This window comes from Patiria miniata, unplaced genomic scaffold (assembly GCF_015706575.1).
Source record: "Patiria miniata isolate m_02_andy unplaced genomic scaffold, ASM1570657v1 HiC_scaffold_5, whole genome shotgun sequence".
NCBI classification, from domain to species: Eukaryota; Metazoa; Echinodermata; class Asteroidea; order Valvatida; family Asterinidae; genus Patiria; species Patiria miniata.
The window spans coordinates 18,461,358-18,477,173 of NW_024037072.1; the positions used below are offsets into that span (position 1 = coordinate 18,461,358).

Here is a 15,816-nt window from a genome sequence, read left to right on the forward strand (position 1 = left end):
TGGCAGTCAGGAATCTGCCTAACTATCTCTCTCTCTTTCTTTGTAACCGTTTAGGGGGTACTGGAGACTATAGACAAGTGGTAATTGGGGTACCAGTTTTGAGCTTAGATGTTACAGGACATTTCAAGCAGAGATGCCTAGGGGTTAAGGTTAATCACATGTTTATGAGATATTTTAGATGGATCCATACACTATCTGATGCAAATTTATTGATCTCAAGAACACGTCTTCATTGTGTACAATTGTTGTGAATGTTTCACACTGAATAATGCACATTGTCTCTGAATAACACACACTGTCTGTGACATGCACAGGAGATTCGCATGGTGCCCCAGCCCAAGTTTGCACAGCCTGATCAGACCTATTACCTGTGCCTACAGAGAGATGAAACGCTGACCGTCAGACAAGGTACCAGACTATTCATCCATTTGTTAGAAAAATTGCAATATCAAGTGAGTTTAAGGTACCAGACCATTCATACGTGTTTTGTTTAGTAGCTGCCATAATCAAGGTTGACAAGGTACCAGACCATTGAAGGGTTTGATAGATGGGGTGACCTTGAATAGTACAGCTTGTGTAGCAGCCATCTTAGAGGGCAATGTCTTGGTTTGGCTGGAATGCATGAGTTAACATTTTGTGCCTTCATTGTTACTGAACTACATTGTAAATCCATCATTTACAGGCACTCACAAGTGCGGACTCACCATATCTATCAATATCAGCCAAGCAGGGTTGTGAAATCTCAGCTTTGAAGCTGATTTCAGCTTTTTTTGTTTAGGGTTTCAGCTTTTTTTTCCTCACTTGCTGTGTACAAAAGTATAGGAGATTTCCAAAGTTCAGCTTTTTTACACCTTTTCCAGCTGTTTTCAGCTATTTTTATCAGTGGTCACTCACACCCCTGGTCAAGGCATGGTACCCTCAGTTAACAAAACTACCACAGCCTGTCAATTGTACCAATATGAGTCAATGTTACAGAACTGTTACAAACTATCACCTGATAGATTTTGACGTATGGTAACTCTCTCCAGATTGTCACTGAGAAAGAAATTGTTAGAGGATTTTATCATATGCGATTGTTATACATTTATACACATTTTAAGTTTAACTGTGTTGTGATGAGAGATTTATTGACCATTACAGGCTGCTGCGTCTATCTTGCCAATGACAACCAACATCAAAATGCCGACGGATCAGGGATCAAGACTGCGGCGGAGGTGATGTCAAACGTCGACCCCGCTGAACTCAACATATTCAGAGTAGACAAACTCTGGAAGAATGAAAAGTAAGTGGAACATTTAAAAAACATAATGCAGTAATCACACAAATAATCCTAGGGGTGTTCAAGAAACAAGAAAGATGTGTGATGTGTTCTGTCAAAAAAACACCCTTCTGAGAAGCTCAGTAAAAAACAAATTTTATTTATTAGAAATTGATAAATATGGATACAATTGTGGTTTAATTTCTGAAAACAGGACCTCCTTGGCAAAAAAAGCTTTCTCATTTAAAGCCCTCAGTGTCGCAGATGTGAAACCAGAAAATGCCCTGATGGTTTAAGCTTCGGGTTATGTAATTTGTGGACTGTTGAAACCCTCTACAATTTACCCAAAAATAACCATGGGAGGCAAAACTATGGTCTTAAATTTTCACGGCATATTTTAGACTAAAAGTGTACAAAAAATCACACATTAATTTTTTTTTAATTGAGAAATACATTTAAGCCTTCATTAGGCCAAAAAAAAAAAGTCTCCGGTTTCTGGTATGCGCGCGCGTCGCCGTAGCCATGCGCGTCGGCAAAATGAAAAAGTTTTTTATTCAATAAAAGATGATGTCTCAAAACCGCCAAACTCACTGGTTTGACTGGAATCCTGCTGCTGCACAATTTTAACGTGTTTTTAGATAGGGTTATGATCGAGAATAAGCTTTATGTGGCCTCTCTGGTCTCCCATAATATTTGCACTTAGTTTAGTCGGGCACCATTTGCAGTCATCAGCCGACATTTGAAGCAAAAAAAAAACAGGTAAAAAAAAAAAAAAAGCCGCGTCGCCGCACCACTTTTTGGGCAAGCTCCATACCAGAAACCGGAGACTTTTTTTTTTTGGCCTTACTTTTAGGTGATATCTGCATTTCAAGCTCTACCCAGAAGTGTCTGATTTTTCACAAGACATTACACATCTATCCTTAAAATAAAATTGCATGCACATGAGTGACATGGCCTAGCGGTCAAGAGCACCGGACTCATGCTCTGGTGTTTCAGAGGCAACAGAATGTGGGTTCAAGCCCAGGTCTGGACACTTGTGCCCTTGAGCAAGGCACCTAACCATTATTGCTTCGTCCTTCAGATGGGACGTAAAGCCGTAGGTCCCGTGTGTTGTGTAATGCAATGCACGTAAAAGAACCCAGTAACACTTATCGCTAAGAGAAGGGGTTTGCCCTGGTGTTTTTGGCCTCCTGTTAAAACTCCCCTGTGGAGTATTTAGGAGAAAAACCAACCAAGTACCAAGCACATTACTTTGTCAACTGTGGTTTGTTTGGCACACTTACCAGTACATCACCATGGTTACCTATTATGTTTTTTGTTTCTTTTCTCAGCGGTGAGCAGTTTGCCTTTGGCCATCATTTCCTGAGACCCTACGAGACCCACCACACTCCCTCCAGGAAGTTCTTCAAGAACGAGCTCTTCAGGGTGCCGCTGTATGAGATCATTAAACTAGAGATCATCGTGGGAGTCTGCTGTGTCATGGACTTCTACACGTACTGTAAAGGTATGGCCGACATTGAACACGTTAATTATAGTTGACCATCTTTCGACTGTCCTCGCTTGAACCAATGTTAGTTGACTATAGTTGGACTAGACTAGTGGACTTTTTGGTACCAGCCTATCAAGGTGGATCGCATCGCTGGTTACTTGCCACACATTTTTGATAAGATCTGAGGGGTCACACAGTTTTTGAACTGTTGTTGACACTGGCGTAATCTTCTATTTGTTATATGTGTTTTGTTTGTTTTATTTATGTTATTTATTTCTTATTTTAACTGCGTAGCCCATTCAATGGAATCGACTGGTCTCCCGTGGGACGCAGTTTTAAAAGAGAAGACAGTGTGAAGAAATTACAATTTTAGATGTGGGAGGAAAACCCCAGAAGACTATTCTGAGGAAACCCACGAAATTAGGCAGGGACCGAAAAACCAATCCACATATTGGCCCAGGCGGGATTCGAACCCGGGTCACAGCGGTGGAAGGCGAGGAAAACACCACTACACCAACCTTAAAATGTTGCAAGAACATTTAGATATTTGTCAGCATGCTACTTGATCCATACTTGTCAGCATGATACTTGATGAATACATAAAACATACAGTGCTGGGGGGGGGGGGGGTGGTTCAGAAAGTAACCAGTGAGATATCAGCCAGCCAACCCTGGCAAGATTGGGGGTCAAGTGATGGTTAAGCAGGAGGTTGTGGATTCAAATCCCACCCAAGGTCAAGCTTAAGAAATTATGTCAGTGAAGGGGTAAAATCCATCATACGTCTCCCTGACCCATGAGTTTTGCTCATCCAACACTTTCACTTCACTTTCACTTCACTGAACAGCCTAATAAAACTAGTCCTGGCTTTGATTCCATTGACAGTTCATTATTGAAACAAGTTGTAATGACCATTGCCAGGCCTCTTACATTTATTATTAACCATTCCATGCTAAGTGGTGAAGTTCCTAATGATATGAAAATTGCTAGAGTTACTCCGATTTTTAAAAATGGTGACCCAGCCATTGTTAATAATTATCACCCAATTTCTGTACTTTCTTCATTCTCCAAGATTATTGAGCGTATTGTTTACAACCGTACTTTAGAATTTTTAGACAAACATAACATAATATCCAATAATCAGTATGGCTTTCCAATAAGCATTGTTTACAACCGTACTTTAGAATTTTTAGACAAACATAACATAATATCCAATAATCAGTATGGCTTTCGGGCTAAACATTAAACTATGCATGCCATTATTCAACTGATCGATAAGATAGCTACGGGCCTAGATATATCCTCCACCACACTTATGTCTCTTTTGCCCTGCAGGGAGACCTAAAGGTGTGGAGGAGAAGGACGTGTATATCTGTGAGTACCGTCTGGACAAGACTGCACATCTCTTCAATCCCATCAGCCGCAATAAATACCCCATCTGCACCAAGACGTACGCCTTTGACAAGTTTGACAAGAAACTGGTCCCTAAGAGAGACTACTCGGTGAGTTCCCATTGAGTTACATGTTGGTCCAAATTAGAATTAATAGTTGCTCTCCTTGTGGTTTTTTTTTTTTTGTAGTTTCATCCTGAAAATTATTGTTTCTTAAGTTGTCCACTTTCGAATGAGACATCAAACAAAAGAATAAGACTATTTTTATGTCTGAAAGATAGTTACATAACAAATATCAAATTAGTTGCGGACAGAAAATAATTGCGGTGGATCTTTTTGGGTGTTAGAGGCACAAAAGCGACCCTTACCTGAACGATCAAATTGAAAATTGGTTTTCAAGGGAAAAAAATGAAGTTGTTGAAGAGTGTACAGACAGTAAATAGTTAAACACAGCATCAGACCAGAGGCAGTAGTTAAAATCTACACAACGGGTTCTGTTTTCCCCCTATTGGATGAGTCCTTGGAGGGTGTACATAAAAACCTGTTTCTTGTACCTCCAGAAGACAAGCAGAAAACATGTATACTGTTTGAAACATCGAGACCCTATTTTCACCACCCTCACTCTTCAGAGCCAACATTACATCACAAGAGGGATTTGTCCATGGTGTACTGGCAAACCGGTGTGCCTGCAACTTCCGCAAGCGTCAGCTGTCGCGCGTTAAAATGCACATAAACGTTAAATCTGTTTTGCTTTTCCATGTAGCCTGGCTTTCATTTTGGAAAATCCCCACAAATGGCATTCAAAACCTTTCTTTTTCATTGTCTGTTACTGAGTAATATGTTAAGTTGGTGGTGGGTACCGATCCCATAATCTGGAACCGGTTCCTGACATCAGCGGTCAGATACCCAGCTGCCTGGTTCTGCTGCTCATGCTTATTTGGTGGAGCGGGCCGTGTGAGGCTTATACCATTGTTAAATAATGCTTCATAAGATGAATGAGATGTGCTTATCTTTTGTGTTTCAGCCACACCTTGTACCGGAGCATTTTAAGAGGGGCTATGGTGGCCGGTAAGTACTTCTTAATCTTTTGTTTTACAATAGAACAATCTGTAATTTTGGTTTCTTGCAAACTTGTGACGTAGAAAAAGTTCCCTTTGAAACAAATGAAAGACATTTTATTTTTTTGTAGACGGGGGGGAAAAAACCGCAGAGAATTTTATCATGAACTACTCCTTTGATGAAGTGGGGCCTGGCAAACTCGGTTCATATGGTCAGTGTCATAATCGATTGTAAGCCGATCGTAAGCCATCTCAAACTCATCACAAGCCAGTCACAAACCCATCACAAGCCTATCACAAGTCTGTCAGAAGTCATTTAATACCAAATAAACCCACAATCTGCATATGAACAGTGACAAGGGCATTCCTTTGTTATTGTTCATCCCTTGTTACTTGCAACTGGACTTGTCGTTTACGTATTTTGCGGCCTCAACTACAAGCACATTAGGCTTTTACGCTGTATTACATTTGATCCTTGTCTGTTTTAAGCGCCACATGTAGCAAAGACAAGACAGACGGGGAAGAAGGTGACAGCAACGCACCCCAGGAGGCGTCACAGTGCACACCCAGTGATAAACAACAGCACAGAAACAAAGGCAGCACAGGAAAGAACAAGACCAACAGGTACGTCTGACAATTAATTAAGATGAATATAAATTTCAAAAAGCTGTTTCCTCTCTGAGTGATCCCTGTTTGCTATTACCTAGGTCTGTATCGTGACTTTGGGCGTGATCCCTGGCTGCATGGCTTCTGACTATCGCCCTTTGAACAAAGATATTGACGAATTGGGGAACCACCAACATAGGGCTGAATAGCTCAGTTGGTAGAGCATCAGAACAGTTATCCGGAGGTTGCAGGTTCAAACCCCGCTCCAGTCAATTTCTTTGTTCAACTTTTCAAAACTTGTTGTAATTCACAGTCAGTTTCCCTTTGTGGTTCATTTGAAAATTAATATAAATGAAAATCTCCTTTGAGAAACTCGGTGAACTTTAGAGGAAAAAAGTGTAGAGCGACACAGGTCTCTGTTTAAAGGGCACTGGGCATGCATCTTTAAATTCCTGAAATTATAAAAGTTGATGATATTAGTATTCTGCAACCAAAAAATAAGAAAACCACGAATTCTACTTAAAACGTTTAATCAGTGTTTAGTCAGATCGGGTGGCATCTGTTTCAATTTGTGCTTTTCTCTTTTTTTGTTCTCATTTTTTTTGGAATGAGCAGTGCCGATGAGTCGAAGAAACTCAAAAAAATCAACAAGAAGCGAGAGAAGGAGCAATCCTTGGCAATGAGACGGCTAATAGAGCAGCAGAAAGCTGAGAGAATAGCTGTCCAGAAGGACCGACTCAATGGATTGCTGCTGGGTCTACTAGCCAAGCTACCCAACAAACAGCGTAGGTTGCAATCAAGTACAGCCAGTCTCTGGTTAGGATAGCCCTTGGTAACCCCCGTTCCAGACTAGTGTTTCAAAAATTGGAATTATAAAGCCAGTCCCTGTCAATATTGGTCAAGTCACTGTGGCAGTACATAGATACACTATCAACAAGATGAGTCAAAATCTAGTCATTTTAAGTTTGGTACTCCGACCCGAGAAATTCCAGTCATACCTCAAGTGCATTTTATTCAAGCTAATGTAAAAGTAAAGTGAGATGTATGCTTGGAATTTCTAGATCCAGACTATACATTCCAGAGTCGCATGAATTAAAGTATTCCTAAAATTTGAATTATGCACATGAAAGCTGTGATGACTTGTGATTAACTTGTGATTGACTTGTGATTGACTTGTGATTGACTTGTGATGACTTGTGATTGACTTGTGATGACTTGTGATTGACTTGTGATTGTCTGTTGCAGTTTTTCTGAACGAATCAAGGGTGTTTGGTTTTTAGACATCGCATTGTCCTGCAGAAAATTAATGCATAAAGTTTGCTAATCTGAGACCAAATTCTATTTTGATCGACTTGACTCACTCCTAATGCTGTTAGTGTCTTGCAATTCTGTAATGCTTTGTTTTTGGTCTGGTTTTCAATGAACCAGTCATGCACATAGCCTTGAGTTGTCATTTGTATCTGGAATTTTACCATTGTACGTGTATATTTGTTTTATCAATAGCTGTTGATCTGACGTACTTACTGGAGGAAGGAAATGGCAAACGTCGCTGCAAGAGGCCGCCCCATTCATTGGATGGATTTTTCTGACGGCATGACTCTGAGAAGATCTACCTTGATGGTGTCTAGAGGTGTCGGCATCTCCTACACTGCTTGGGGTAGAGGCTGATCCTGACAATGAACGACTAATCAGCTTCCAAGACCAACTCCTTAAATTTGGCTTTTTCGGGGGTATGAAAAAGAAGTTTGACAGTCTAAAAGGTCACAAATTTTCGAACATTGTTGAAAGCTGTGTAAAGAGTTTGTGTGACGATGAGCTGTTGCAAACGTAGCTACAGTACACTTGTGCAGTGAACAAAAATGCCACCTGCAGTTATTTGTGCTGAAAAAAAGGGATGCACGCAGTTGACCTTTGTTTGGTCACAAGCCCCGCCCACTTTTGGTGTATTGACCAGTTGACTGAGTTTGATAGGCTGACCATGGTCACCTGACTAAAAGTTGCGATCTAATTGGTCAATGTGCGGGTTTGATTGACACACAGAAAGGGTCCCTTTGCAGATTGACAGGTGGTGGACACAAGTTCTGACAGATAACGTGGTCAACCATTAAACACGGGAGACTTTTTATTGCAGATCGGAATAATGAAGTAGAATTTTGGACAGTGATAGATATTTTTATCGTGATGGTTTAAAGTTTGTGTTCTAGCTATGCGGCTGTTCAGAATTGCAAAGGATAGGGTACAACGATGTTCACTGGATTGTTTATTTTTTACTGAACAATAAACTGGTTGTAATTAATTTGTGTATAAAGTGTTTGGTTTGGAAGAGAGCATGCTAGAAAAGAACAGGTCGGGGGTGGGGTGGGTGGGTGGGGGGGCTTTAACTCTGTAGCACGCCATGAGTTGGACTGGTTAGTGTAAGACAGACTTTTGTTTGGCTGGGCTTGAGGCTATCTTAGGCCACGTCTGAATTACTTGGCTGTGGCTTAGGACTGCACATGTGCGTATGGAGGCAGCCGTAGCCACTCCCCATAGACGTGTGTGTCACTGCTAGCCGTAGCCACGTTATTCAGACGGGGGCCTTGGAAGAATCTTGACTGAGGCTTTGTAATTTTGTCTATGCAATAGTGTGTTACAGTGGTTTGCCCCAGCTAATGCTGTGTACCAAAGATGTAAATGTGTAATGTAGTCGGAAAAGGTAGAACAAATTATGATAATGAAATTATCTTGTTAAAAAACGGAGGAAGCATTTCAATGAAGCTGATAATGTTGGTAGGATTTTTTTTTTTTTTTTGGATATGCGGGGGGAGGTAAAATAGCTTCAGGAATTACTTGAAAGGCTTATGTGTGGAATCTACTGAAAAAAAAATTACAACTGTAAATAGTATACAGAATGACAATTATAATGGTAGTAATAATAGCTGTTTCTTGTAAATGAGTTATAACTGTGTACGGTTAAAAACCACCGGAGTTGTACAAATTAAAAATCTACCATTTAAAAAAAAAAATTATTATGTTTTAGGAACATGAGAATTTGTTGGATAATGTGTCCCGTTTATGTCATTTAATGGCTGTATTCCGTAGTTGATCATAAAAAAAAATACAGAAAACAAATGCATGTTCATGGCAAGGTTTTGATTCGATGTGTTCCATGTTGATAGCACCGTCCCACTTTTTTTTGAACAGTATTGCTTTTTTTTTTAATGTTGCAATTGCAAAAGATTTACATTTTTTGAAAGGAACGAAATATACCGTAGATAACGATGATGCATAGCTATCTGTTTAATATTGAGAGGGTTTTGAAAGAAACCCGTATTCAGTTAGTGGAATTGCGAGTTCATTGAATCCATTGGTCGCTGTTGCTAAATAATCAGTTGAACATTTTCTTCATTGTTTTCTGTGTTCCAGACACAAATTAATATATATTAATAGCCACTGTTGGTTAGCTGACTTCTTTAAGAAAAAGGCTGGCCATTATTTTTTTTGAAACTCGTCTCTTTTCATCAGTGAGAAAAATGTAATTGGGTAACAGTTTGCTTATCATGTGGTTATTGCATTTAAATTCTAGTTTTCTAATCGCTGTACAAATCAATGATGTGGTATTTTCACTGCGCTGATTCACAGTCAGTTTATGACTTAAATGCCAGGGTTGGATACACTTACGTTTGTCTTAAGTCTTTAGTGTTCCTCAATTCATGCTATCTTTTATACAGTGTTATAGAAGCGTTCGCGTTGGTATGTCCTGCGCTGGTGAAATGAGCCTTTAACTGATAGCTTTTACCAGCAATACTTTTTTCCGGTTGTCACAAAATGGACAGAGTTGGTTTTTGTCTTAAGAATATTTCCCACCGCACTGCACTCCATGAAATTTTAATTGACGAATCACTTCTCGTGCTGAAATTGGCCCTGCCTCGGTGCATTTACCGAACGAATGTTGAACTGTTTTGTTGTTAAGGTGCAATCTGTACAGATGTTTAAAAAAAAAAAACGTTTATGTCACAACTTACCCTTTTTCTGCTAGTGCGATACCAATTGTAGTGAGAATGTTAACAGCTTGTCTGTGGCGGTTGTTAAACCGCTATGGTTTCAGCCCGAGAAGGCTGGCTTCGTTTAGTTATTGAGAACTCCTGTGTCATTGTATTTATTTTAGTTACTATCGAAATAGTTTCAGCAAAAATAATTAAACTTTCAACGTTGCAAGACCGTTCATGTTAGCAGTTCGCGGGGTCTTGTCTTGAATTCAGTTTTTGCATCTAATATTAAGGAATGTTTCTGGTTTTCGATTTTTTTTTAAGACGCTGAATGATATTTTTATCAATTTTTAACAAAAATGCTTTATCCGTATTCATTTTTAAATCCGTTTTAACAGGAAAATGTCGGAGGATAACAGTTAGCGAAAAGAAGCTCCACTCTCTTTCCAAAATGAAAAACTGAAATTTTACAGACTGTCTATAAGTAATCACTCGTTTTGAAAAATGTTCAAGGTATCCAATCTTGTTACTTGCAATGTTCCCAATCATGTAGATATCTCGTGTAAATTAGGACCGAGAGGCAGCCCATGTTTTCATTTACTTTTTTACAGCTGAATATTTCGGATAATTTTGTTCCTGTTGAAGGAAGAAACCAAGGATTTAATCGTTACAAAGCAGTTCAAAAAGCATATTTTTACAAAGAATTTTACCAACCTTTTTGATGATGCTTGTAAAAATCTGTGTTCTGTTTGTCCGTTCCCATAACCAGTACTTGTAACAAGCTGTTAGATGCTTTTGTTGCACTGAATTTAATTCTTCAGTTTTAGTCTTTAAAAAAAAAAACACTTAAGCGAGTTAACTCCTTTTTATTTCTGTCACTTTTACTTCCTAATGATAAAGTATTCTACCCTGCTCTTTCCAAGACCGCTGAAAGGAAAACGAAGCTTTGTTTTTTTTACGTTTGAATGAAAAAAATCTGTGTGGCTGTTTCTCGCACAATAGTAGCTGGTACAATTCTTTTGAAAAAGAGAGGCTTTCTGGTTGATTAGCACACAACCGCGTTGTATTTCCAACTGTTCTGCTTCTGGTAATACCTGTTAATTATTGCTTGACTGTCAAATATTATGTTAACTGCACAGCACTACTAAAAGTTCGGTTTTGTAAGTTTGTGAAATTACTGAATTATTCAATTTTGTGTGGTGGCGTCTGTGAGGTAGTTCAGATACCCCATCTTTGTGTAATGCCGAAGAAGAAAAGCCGCGTTGTTTCATCTTTTGTTATGCTTTGCCAAATCCCGATTTGTACGTATTGTAACATTTTGACAAGAAAATGGCAAGGATCATAAAATGTCATGTTATAGGCCTACCAGTCAGACGTTTGGGATGATCTGTTTATTTCTTGTTGTAAAAGGGTTGCGTTGCCTTGTGCAAGTCCCGTGTGTAGCAGTCGGGAAAAGGGGCGTGCATGTTGTATCAACAAAAGCTGTTTATTAAATTATTCAATTATTACTTTAATTACCCCCCCCCCTGAATACAAGTTTAAAGACCGGTTGAGAGCTGCTTTTACCCTTCATTGATACTTTCATGCAAGGGCCGTCACAAGATGATGACACGGATATATTTGGTCGGCTAAATAAGGCAATTTCGTTCTTACCTGCAACATTTAACTTGGAAGTGAAATAACTGGTGTTTTCTTAACCACGGCTTCGTCTCCAATTTCGGTTTTGCGAGATTTTTACGTCCACCCCCTGCATTGATTGACTTCGATGGATCCAAAATTCTGGATCAGGAACATTGAGTCCTATGATATTATTAGGCCAAAGTTCAGATGATTCCGGAAGCCAGTGAGGCTGGAGAAGCAACCGGTGTTCTTGAAAAGTCCCTAAATTTGCTCAAATTTAAAATTCGTATTGGCCTATTGGCTGATCAATGTCTCTGCTAAGTCGTGCCTAGCCCCTGTCGTGGTCGAATCAATCTGCCTTCCTCATGATAAATCTAACGGACCTGCTTTAGCGTTTTGATAAGGCCATCCACGACGCGCGAATTCAGCGAAGACTACACACGCCACGTTGACAAACTCACAAGGCGTTGTGCATTTAACCAAAGTTATTATGGCTATAATAATTATGCCTATTATTTTAATAGACAATATTTGTTTCACGCGTGCAGTAATTTTCCATTTTCCAGCGCACATGTACATACTTCCTGTGGTAAATTGATGGGTATAAATAAAGCGCAGATTCTTGATAACGAGGTTAGAAACGCCGAAAGCAACCGTGCAAACAAGATCCAAACTGCAACGCAGACATGTGGAAACTTTTCATCTGCAAATGTCACCGACTACCCAGACAGACGCAAACTATCTCGCAGACGGTTCCGCGCACTGCCTGCGCAGTCTGCATAAGTATAACGTCGATATGGAAACCAGGCTTTGTCCAATCAAAATTCAAAATGCCTCGATCGTTACTACATAATTATCCCCTAGGAGGCGCTAGTCATTCGCTTATTTATTTCCCAAAGTACATTGAGGTCCGCCCGCCATGACACATTCTCTTTTCTCCTTGCACGCGCCACAGGAAAGACGTGTGTTTTTTTCTTCAAGATCATCAGTATTTGCTCTCTGTTCTTGTCGTTTTCTTAAGCCATTAGTTACGCTAAGTTTGCGGTACTTATCGTCTACTGCCTTCTGGAAAGCTTCGTATTCTGCGGTCATTTTTTTTGGGTGCATTTGGCAGAAAGATTAAGTGGAGTAGCGCCTGCCCCATCCCACCTTGGCAATTCCCTCTCCCGCTATTGTCACGGCAGTGTGCTTGCCCCACCTCGGCAACTTGCACTTCCACCCGACGATCTAGGCCTACTATACCGGGCTGATCCCCGCCATTCCATGCCTTGTCAAGCGGAGACGTGCCTACCCCATCTCGGCAGTTCCTCCTCCCCATTGACAGCGGAACAACGCTTGCCCAACTTCGGCAACATGCATAGTCCAACTCCCACATCATCCACAGCGACCGGTCACTTGTCAAGCGGAGTTGCATGATTTGCCCCATCTCGGCAACTCGCACACCCCTATTGACAGAGGAGTTACGCTTGCCCCACGTCGGCAACTCGTACTCCACTCTCCCGAAGACCAGTCGGTTGTGAAGTGGAGTTGCACTTGCCCCACCTCGGCAGTTTGCACTCCGGAACAATTACATAATCGTGCAGCTTTGCTCACACGGCATCGATCGACGCTATTCCTGCAATATACCCGTCAAATGGAGATGCTCTTGCCATGTATCAGCTCGCACTCCACAAATTGTGACGTTTATTCGTACCGTACCGTTACAACATGATGGGAGTACAGCTAGATGAAACAGACCAGTGTCCGAGTACATGTATTTGGGAATATTCCTCCAAAAAGACTTCCGGTGGAACAAGCAAGCCCAGCATGCATCTGTCAGGGCTACAAAAATCCTGAATTTCATCAAAAGAAATGTTCATCATGCTTCCTCCTCCATCAGAGAGGTTGTATCTTCCCTTGTTCGACCCCATCTTGACTACGCTATGGCAGCATGGGACCCTCATACTTCCAAGAATGATCAAAGAATTAGAAAAAAGTCCAGAAGAGAGCTGCAAGGTTCGTTTCAAACACCTATGGACGTGACACTAGCATCTCTGCTATCGTGAAAGTCTTCATTGGACACCCTTGGAAGTATTAGAGGAAAACAACACCGCACCTTTTTTATCCTGATGGACTTATGGACATTGACAATACCAAATAGCCTACATCCCCCGAAAAAAAACTGGAAGATCGCAACGAGGACACAATAGTACACAGTTGCAACTTCACCAGGCCATGACTGACAGAAATGCTTCTTCGTTTTTCCCAAGAACACTTAAAAATTGGAATGACCTCCCGGACTCAACGGTGGCGCTGACCAGCCCACACTCCTTTAAGAATGTTCTTTTGTTACAAAACTTAATCTCGACCACTCTCACCACACCTCCAGTTTAAATTCCCCAGATGGAATATTTAGGAGGATCACCAACCAAGTAACAAGTACAATGTACCAAAGCAACTGCTACCTTGACGCACCGGCATTCCTCCCATTTCCCAGCCTGCGACCGTTGACGGTCAACCAGTGTCCTTATAGCGGTCAGTTAGGACAATGGATCCACCCACTTTGACTCTGAGTTTTCATTGTTCCTGATCCATCTTGTCAGCTATAGCTATACATGTAGTCTGTTTGGCGAGCTGACCACTTACCGCAGCTTACTAGACGGTTCTTCTGTTCGTATTGTGCTGCCCTGTGCCCCACTTCAAATGCATGTTCTTATACCCCAATGCACCCTCCTTTGACCTCATAAAGTGGGTCATCAACAAGGTTGTTTTACAGCACGAACTGTGTCCCTTCTAGCGTCTCAGTTAGGCCATTCCCTTGGACATGTTGGTAGTGATAGCCTTCCTCCTGACCGCAAATATGGCTTGCTGCATACCAAACTCCGTAGGCCCTCATTCCAGGTCACATTCTTTGGATCCAGGTGATGGGCATATTACCCCCCAATTGCTCCTTTCTTGCAAGAACCACACGTTGGTGTTATCTTTACTTGACATCTTGGTATCCATCCCAAAGTCTGTCTCATCCACTTGAATGATGACTTTGGACCCCTCGTCCATGCCCTATGGCTCTTACATCGGATGGTGTCCAACTGCAGCAACTGTCAGACTCTAAGCCTCACTGCAGTTCTGCCACACTGTCCAGCATCTCACAACACTGTCACCTTCCGGCTGGTGTCTGCCAGATGCTCAGCATCGATGGATCGGCCTGATGACTTCCTAACCAGGGGCATGCCTGAAAGCAGGGGCGTAAATCCGGGGGGGGGGGGATATATCCCCCAGTAGAAGTGTGGGCTGATTTTAACGAGTGCCTGAAAGAGCGGCCGTAGAGCGCCCTCCATTCTCGTGTACGCGTTGACGGATGCGCTTGTATACATGTACGGTCGAGCGATCCGGTCGAGAATAGAGGCTGTGTAATGGTGGTCGGGCTTGAAATACGGTCTGGGAATTCAATCTTAGCGATGGCTAGTGACATCTAGGAGTTATTGCATATGTGGGGCAATGCTCTACGGGTAAGTACTTGCTAGTAGAATCAGCCCACACTTCCGTATGTGGAGGAATTCTTTAGACCATTATGTGCCCTGTGACACCATGCCAACAGGCAACCGCCGTGCATGCAAACCAAATATTTAAGCATCTTTTTCTGGTTATTTGGCCCACATTAAACAGTATAATGTCAACACTTTTAAACCATTCATATTTCAAAAGATGTACATGCTGTGCAGAAGAGAACTGTTTGCTGGAAGATGGCATCACGTGACCACAACATCTAATTTTGTTAACGTATAGGCTATGTCACATGATCTATAGCCAATGCAATTGTCATAAAGTCTGGCACTTATAAGTGGCAGAGATATTTGCTTGCCTGTAATATTTTATATGCCTTCATTTACCGAGTAGTGATAACCACAACAGGGGCCCTTTTACCAATTTTCTTCAAAGTTTTGGTCAAACAGTAGTTGGGGATAATTCCTATACTTTTATTAGCATTATTACAAATACTTCCACACTTCTTTGTGCCATTTCATGTAATACCAACGTAGTGAAGATGCACATTTTCAGGTCATCACGACATAGCGCTTATTCTGGGTAAAAAAGAAATTGTCCCAAAAGTTTACTTTTATTCATATGCTGTTAGAATGGTTTAAACTGGTGTACCAGTCAGTTTGGATTCATTCCAGAAATGCCAAAAAAGCACTGGAATTCAGGTATTAATTTCTTGCATCAAATAGGAGATCAGGAAGCAAAACCATCGGGCTGGTTAAACTGTCCTTTGTGTAAACTATCAGCGCATGACCCAAGTTATAAACACCAGGTTAATATTCGTGAATGATTACACGATTTTTAGAAAACCTTCGCCATATAAAGCGCTTGGACATTGGACATGTAAACATTATTCGCGCTCTTCGTATGACCGAAACCTTGACGTTCTGCACTTATTCACTCGCAGAGA

The 15,816-nt window shown here is 41.1% G+C and overlaps 1 protein-coding gene across 2 annotated transcripts in view; it reads left to right on the plus strand.

Moving 5' to 3' along the window:
* The window catches only part of LOC119741537 (histone-lysine N-methyltransferase ASH1L-like), a 63,831-nt gene extending 55,681 nt beyond the window's left edge, over positions 1-8,150 (plus strand). For both annotated transcript variants that reach the window (XM_038217330.1, XM_038217329.1), the window contains exons 16-23: positions 315-408; positions 1,141-1,282; positions 2,590-2,762; positions 4,080-4,246; positions 5,160-5,203; positions 5,683-5,817; positions 6,415-6,584; positions 7,303-8,150. In XM_038217330.1, the coding sequence (XP_038073258.1) occupies positions 315-408; positions 1,141-1,282; positions 2,590-2,762; positions 4,080-4,246; positions 5,160-5,203; positions 5,683-5,817; positions 6,415-6,584; positions 7,303-7,388 (1,011 nt within the window). In that variant the 3' untranslated portion in view covers positions 7,389-8,150. The remainder of the gene's footprint in view (positions 1-314; positions 409-1,140; positions 1,283-2,589; positions 2,763-4,079; positions 4,247-5,159; positions 5,204-5,682; positions 5,818-6,414; positions 6,585-7,302) is intronic.
* The last annotated feature ends 7,666 nt before the right edge of the window (positions 8,151-15,816 follow it).